We start from the raw sequence: 7,744 nt of genomic DNA on the forward strand, positions 1-7,744 counted from the left end.
ATATATTTCATTTATATTGTTGGGGAATGAGTTAAAGACAATATATATAAGGTGCATGTTGAATTTAGTTCTGTATTTTTTTTAAAACCCTGAAATATGTCCCGGGTCAATTTGACCCGAACATTACCAAAGGGTGCGAAATGTGAACATAACACAAGGGTTAAAGTAGTTTGATGGATGTTATGTGTAGTTGCAGATGACAGCATAATACATCTCGGAAAAGGATCTATATCGCGAGAACACGATGCAGCCGTTATTGTCATTTTGTTCTCTGTCAATAAAGTTCCATGACAAAAAAGTACGTTACCATAGTGACATGTAAACTGTCAAACGTTTTTTCTTTTTAAATGAAATATAGTTGTTGGTTTTGAAGGATAAAATACTGATCTCCAAGAGTGAGAGGAACTGCGGGAACTGAAGTAAGTGACTGTTACACTTCGTGTTAGCTAGCATCATGCTACATGGTGACCACTGTATTAGCCTCACTGTGCCTCTGTCTCCTAGTCGATGTTTCCTTACTTATTGATTACATTACTGTACGTTACATGGTTTTTAATACAAATGAATAACTCTTGGAAAGTATTTTGGTATATTTTTCATTTTAAAGAGCAACTGAAACACCGAAATAACTTTAGTTTTGAGATAAACCATCTTGTAATATGTTCATGTTTGGACACTTTGGTACTGTATAACAGCATTTACAATCCCTAACATATATTGTCTTTATCTTAATTCCCAACAATATAGGCAACAGTTATAAAATAATGTGCTTTGTCACAATAACAATGGAAATGTCATTCATGTTTTTTGTGATTAAGTAATGCTTTATGATGAAACAAATCCCCGTCCGCTATTATAAATGACCTGGGTTGCATACTCATCCAGCAAAATAGAAACGAAAGAGTGTGTGTGTGTGTGTGTGTGTGTGTGTGTGTGTGTGTGTGTGTGTGTGTGTGTGTGTGTGTGTGTGTGTGTGATCCTACCCAAAACATCTCATTAACCCAACACCACACAAGGCTTAAAGAGACAAAAGGGTGTACCAAACTTACCTTTTTATTATTAACCGTAAATATCTTATCTATCTTTGTCAGCTGAGATGACACAGTGTAAACATTCTCTGTTAAATAGCCTACATTCAAATGATTATTTAAGTACAGAAAGTATCAGCAATCAAAATGAGAAGTACAAAATGACCCTTTTTATAATTAAGTATCACTAGATTATCATTTTCAAGCACTAATATGCTCAACTCAGTTGATAAACCTTGGGATAATTTTTAATTATTTATATACTGCCTGGTAGTTTAATATATTTAACAGTTTATAAGTTGATTTGAAGGATATTTTGTATTAAAAAACGGAATCTTCAAAGTAACTAAAGCTGTCAAATGAATAAACTAAAGTTAAAAGTGCTTCCAAAATGTATTGCAGTAGCGTACACATCCAGAGTAGCAGAACATGTAATTCAACATTGTGAAGAACAAGAACCTCAGAATAGTACTTAAGTACAGAACTTGACTAAATGCAACTAGTGAATGTCCGGCACTTGTACGGCTCTGTCTCTCCAGTCCCCACAGGATGTCTTTATCCAGGATTCAGAGTCTGAGGCTGGCAGCTGTAGTGGAGGACTGTGCAGACCAGCTGGAGATCCTGGGACACACCCTGACGGTGCAGATCAGGAAAGAGAGAGGAGATTCAGCCAGTCAGGTGAACCACTGTGTTTATCACCTGTTCCTGTTGAGAGGAACCAGAGGAACATCAAGCAGCTGCTCTGATCGGATGATGATGATGATGTTTTATGGTGTGTGTGTGTGTGTGTGTGTGTGTGTGTGTGTGTGTGTGTGTGTGTGTGTGTGTGTGTGTGTGGTGTGTGTGTGTGTTTAGGAGAAAGCCAGGCTGACCAAGCTTAGGAGAGATTGGTGAGTAGTATACATTATGTTGCACCGAACAAATGTATTTTATTGGAAAACATAATTTACTTAATTTACAGTTAAATTGCAATATCTTAGACACATACAAAGTTATGTCTGTGCATTGAATACATGTTTTAAAGAAAAGAAAAGCTAAATACCGATTTTTGTTACAGAATAAAAATCGTACATTTTCTGAGTATTTTTGTCCTCGTGTTCTTCTCTGCAGTCAGTCCATCACGCAGCAGGTTTCTTTGCTGCACGTGGACCTGGAGGAGAAGCAGTGCATTACTTCTCTCGTGCAGCTGGGGGGAGGAAGAGGAGCAGAAGAAGAGGGATGACCAAATGAGAAGGTCCGATAATACATTATGCTGCACTATTAGTAATAAAAATAACATCTTTTCTTTTGATATGATGGAGTGGAGATCTGTTTGGTATCAGTAATGTGAGTGTGTCTTCACCCAGAGAGGCAAAGAAAGAGCTGGAGCAAAGAAATCAAGCTCTGCGAATACAACATGAGGAGACGCAAGAGAAAAAGGAGAAACTGAAGGTGAGAAAGGGAAGAGAAATAAAACTGTCTGCATGATTATTTGAGAACAAACTCATATGTTAGTCAGCAAGAAGGTGAATAATCCAACATGTCTAATACCTTTCCCTCAGGACTTGTCCAAGCAGGCCAGAGATCTGCAGCACAAAATGGAGGATCTGTCAGTAAAGATGGCCCACAGGAAGAAGCTTGAGGAGAAAAACCTCGAGCTGCAGCTCCAGCAGACACAGAGGGAGGGCAGCCAGGCCGAGAAGCTGCTGGAGCACGAGCAGGAGGTGGGTCCAACAGTCCATACATCTTAGTCCTGTTAGTCCCACCTCCCTAACCAAGCCCACTGAGGGAGGTGTTCTCCAATTTGGTCTGCCATACTAAATGAGAGGACACGCACCTCTCACATCATGGTATAAAATAATTAGTGTTGGTGCATCTTTCTCAGTTACACGTCTACACTAAGACTCTACTTTACTCTGACCTCCCTACACTGAAAAAATTAAACATTTACTTTAATGAAATGTATTTTGTCAACAGATACCACATCATTGTAATAGGTTAGTTGAAAGGAATAATATTAAGTTGAACCAATCATTTTTTATTTAAACTTAATATTATTTCTTTCAGGTAACCGAATACAATTATACAGTATGTCATTTGATTCATAAGTAAAGTAATTTAAGTCGACCTTTCAGTTTTTTCAGTGTACCTTGAATTCTTAAAAAACACTCAGTTGAATTAGTAAATAAAAAATAAAAATAAAATAAATGAATTAGTAAAATCTGAATATTTAACTTTTATCGCCAAACTTTGATCGTGTAATGAGTTACAATGAGGTTTCATAATCTAATAAATTAATGGGATTTTTGTTGCAAAAACTAAGATAAATGTAAGTGTGTGTGCCTCCATACCGTTGTTGTGTCTATGCATATTATATTGATTCATAACAATCAGTTTTTGTTACAGAACTATTTTTTCTTAAATGTACAATTATTTATTATTATACAGAATATGTTCTGCCAATTATTTTGCCTAGACTTCTGCTTTCAAAGGTGATTGTTTACGATACTACTAGAACCAACAATAACTGAATGCAGGGACAGTTATGTTATATTGTAATGTATAGATATATTGATATCATCTTAAAGTTACCACCGGCCCTTTGAGGGTAACCATAATGCTGATGTGGCCTGCGATGTGACACCCCTGCTTTACAGTGACTGAAGAATCCACAAACGCAATATTCTTGATGAATCTTTGGAAATAAACGTTATTATATAAAACAGAGTCGTAGAGTTGTGCAAGCGTGCTACCTGTCTGTGTGTGTCCAGAGTTCTTAAGTAGTAAAGTTTTAGCCATTGGCTTTGGCCCCTGGTAGACCACCACACACTCAACAAAACTAAGACTAAGACTTATGTACTTGGTACAATTATTATTATTACTGGCTGCCTTCTTAGTTGGACAATGTAATACTCTAAGAAGAATCTGTAAGTGCAATATATAATTGTACTTCTGTTTTCCAGCTTTTACCACATGTATTCAACATAACACACTTTCAACCCTAAATCTCTTTGATAAATACTGCTGCTGCTTCTACTTTTCTACCAGAACTTGTACTTTATATTGCGAGTGTGCATGCCCTTTATCTAATAGTGTTTTATTCTTATCTCTATCTTTACTGTTGCTGTAACAATGTACATTTCCCATAGGAGCATAGGACTAGAAAAACGAGACTCGGGTTAAACCGAACAAGTTGTGGGGGAGTTTGTAAACGGATGTGTAATCAAGAAATGTCTTACATTTTGGGATTTGATGTCTTCAAGAATCCAAGGTAATACAGTGTTTGTAAATTGACCTAAACATGTAATTTTAAAGTATTCCTTTAAATATTGTTATCTCCTCCCTCAGCTGCTGCAGAGACAGATAAAGGAGGAGACGAGAGTTCACGAGGAGTCGGAGACATTCCTGCAACGTCGAAATGAGGTTTGTACAGAAACATTACTATTTACAACAGACTGCATTTATTTTTCCCATTGTTATTTAATTGTTGCTTTTCTCTGTCATAAGCTTAAGTGTCGTGAGCATTGGCTTTATGGATGCCTGCATGTTAAACACTACAAGGCAACCAGTTGACAGTGCTCAAAGAGTGAAAAGAAATACATTTTCCAAACTTAACCGCAATGTCTCTTTCCAGAAATAAAGAACTTGTTACTATCAAATTAACATCACGGCACAAATCTTCTTAGCTGGCTAATGTTAAACACAGCCATGAACCACAGGCATCTCCTCCATGAATAGATGAATGCTTCCTTCTGTGCAGTGATACGGTTGGTGTATGTAGGTCAGGAAGAACGAAAATGGTTCCCAAATGTAATCCCTACGGCCAATATTTCCAAAAATGGGCAACTATTGGATTACGAATGTACTTTTAAACAAATGTTTTGTATTAGAAAATAATAATTGAATACATATACTGCATCAGGCACCCAGTATAAGGCCGGTGCAGAGTGAAGAGCTCCTCATTAAGTTAGAAATCAAACAAAAAGCAAGAAGTCCATCAGGCGCTGTGGCAGGGCTGAGGGAACATTCATGCAAAAGCAGTCCAAATGTCAGAGTCGTCTACATTTGCAGAAGTAAAGGGGTGATCAATAAGGTGTTTCACTGGGGAGGGTGAACCACATTGACTATACAAAGCCATTGTAAGCCTGATGTTGGTCATCTCCGGAGATCACCACAGGCCTTCATTTTTGTCATTTAGAGAATAATGCTCGTCCTTGCATCAAACTCTGTTCGTAGAATGAACTTCTTTCTTTGAACCGGTAAAAACGCGTTGGAGAAGAAGACCTGTCTGTTTACTGTCCCAGAATTCAACTTGTTTTGTTCTTTTTCACCAACACAACTCTCAACCAAAGAGATACACTGATACAAATCACTTTAGGTAGGAGGAAGGATTGTTTGGTGTGAACTGCCCCTTTAGGTTGCTTTTTAAGTTGTTAGTCATCACACCATTACATCATCTTCTTGTTAGTGCTCCTATCCTTCAAACTGCTGTTCCTGCAGGAGGTGCAGCAGTTGCAGGAGCAGTGGCAGCAGAGTACGAAGCAGAGGCTCCAAGAGAAGGAGCAGCGGCTCAACACTGAGAGCTGCAACATAACTGTGAACTTGGACAGATTGATGGAGATGAAGAGGATGGTGAGCAGCCCTGAACATGACACAGCAAACAGCTGCTGATTCTAAACAGGGGTCACTGTGAGTCCAACATGAATGAGATGCTGAATGTGTTCAGTACAGGGGGATGGAGCAGGTGGTGATGGAGGACAGGGAGGAGCAGGAGAAGCTGCGTCAAGAGCAGGCTAAGGCCAGAGCTGTTACCAAGGTAACAGCATCCATCTGAACTATGATCCATACTATACCGTGTACCCTAGTGGATACTTCACTCTGTGTCATTACGGATTAACAAAATAGGTAAATCAATGTTTTAGTCCTGACTAAAGATAGGAAAAGTGTATTACACAATAATACATTTTCAAAATCATAAATAAACTCCCTCATCTTTGGGTTAACCTGTCCTAACTTTCAATTTGACTCTACTTTCTTTAATTTTTGGACGTAATAGCTGCTTCCTTTTCGTTTCACGTATCAGTAAACACATTTTATTTTTGATTGCTGGATATAAAGAACTCGTCTACAATCTTTCTTTCTTCTTTTGACCACCTGAATTGGCGCTGTTTTAAGTTTCATCTTTGATTATGTGACTGCTGTTTGTATTTTTGACCTCTACATGCTTTAATGTTTAAAAAGGTCTTTATTTTTCTGCTCAGTTGTGATTGGTCAACAACTTAGCTATATCCTGCCCCTCAGCATATTACATACAATGTGTTGGAGCTAAGGAAGTTTCTTATTTGGCCCCTGACCCTGGGCTGTGACCTTTGACCCTGCAGGTGCAGGCGTGGTGGAGAGGCTGCATGGTCCGCCGGTGCCTCGGTAGCTTCAAAAAGGAGGAAGACAAGAAAGGCAAGAAGAAAAAGAAAGAAGGGAAGAAGAAGAAGAAGAAATGAGTGTTCTCCGACCCCAGTTTGAGACATTGGGAAATCATTTATTGAATTCCAAAACAATAAAAAAAATCATCTCTGTATCTTTTTTGAACTTTTTTTTCTTAAATAGTAAAACATTTTTTTCATCATTTCAAACATTTATTTTGTAACAATATCCAACAACAAATAAAATAGCAACTTCTTTTTTTTTTAAATAGTACAAAATTGTTTTCATCATTTCAAACATTCAATATGTAACAATATCCAACAACAAATAAAATAGCAACTTATCGTATACATTATTTCAGAAGAAAAATGAAAGTAATACACTGTGTGACGCTAACATGGAGTATATCTGCACATTATCATATATTAACATATCAAAAGACAAATAGGAGCACCTTGATTCAAAGTCTTCTATTTCCACATTTGATGTACAGAAAATCAAAATGACTTCTGGAAACAAAAACGACTAAGTAGTCTACTGATAATGACCATGGGCCATACATATCAACATCAGTCAATGTCTTTATCATGACATGATAGGGATTACAGTGAAATCACACAATGCTGTATACTACAGCCAGTTGTCTTTCCTTAGTCAGCATATTAGACACACAAACATCAGATGGTCATAAAGAGATCAATCATACAAAAGTCACAAAATGTTGAGCTGCTCATAACTTTATGAACAGATATTTGCCTACTAACATTTCTTTAAGTTGTTTTTAAACAGAAATGCTAAATATTCCTGGGGTCTATGTTCTTTAAGGTTAAATGTTTTAATTTGTATTTAATAACAACCAGTTTGAATATGGGTAAAAGCAGTTAACGGCTCTAGGTTTGATCTCACACTGAGTTGAAGTTCTAATCCTATAGTGAAGATGACAGGTTTGCTGGAGTGTGTAGTGTGTGTGTGTGTGTGTGTGTGTGTGTGTGTGTGTGTGTGTGTGTGTGTGTGTGTGTGTGTGTGTGTGTGTGTGTGTGTGTGTGTGTGTGTGTGTGGGGCCAAAGCTTCACTCTTGTGGCTCTTCTGTTTCAGCGGAGGGCTCGGCCTGCATGTAGTTGTTGTCTCCGATGATGACGCAGTTGAGATTGGACCTTTGGATGTTGATGTTCAGAGGCTCAGCGGCTGGAAGGGGAGGACAGAGAGGGGGAGGGGTCTGCTCTGCCCCCTGTTGTCCACGGCTGCAGCTGCACCTCTGATCTGTAACACAAGAACAAATCAGATATTAAGTACTGTTTGAGTGCTTCAATACTACA

At 38.0% G+C, this 7,744-nt stretch overlaps 1 protein-coding gene across 1 annotated transcript; it reads left to right on the forward strand.

Moving 5' to 3' along the window:
- Nucleotides 1-291: 291 nt before the first annotated feature.
- LOC117553934 (dynein regulatory complex protein 9-like) lies at nt 292-6,862 on the forward strand. The gene is given in 11 exon segments (XM_034228073.1): nt 292-419; nt 1,568-1,706; nt 1,884-1,918; nt 2,139-2,217; nt 2,219-2,262; nt 2,375-2,459; nt 2,570-2,731; nt 4,356-4,430; nt 5,508-5,639; nt 5,734-5,823; nt 6,389-6,862. Coding segments are annotated over 10 exon segments (948 nt in total). The 5' UTR covers nt 292-419; nt 1,568-1,577; the 3' UTR covers nt 6,506-6,862.
- Nucleotides 6,863-7,744: the final 882 nt, after the last annotated feature.

This window comes from Gymnodraco acuticeps, unplaced genomic scaffold (assembly GCF_902827175.1).
Source record: "Gymnodraco acuticeps unplaced genomic scaffold, fGymAcu1.1, whole genome shotgun sequence".
Taxonomy (NCBI): Eukaryota; Metazoa; Chordata; class Actinopteri; order Perciformes; family Bathydraconidae; genus Gymnodraco; species Gymnodraco acuticeps.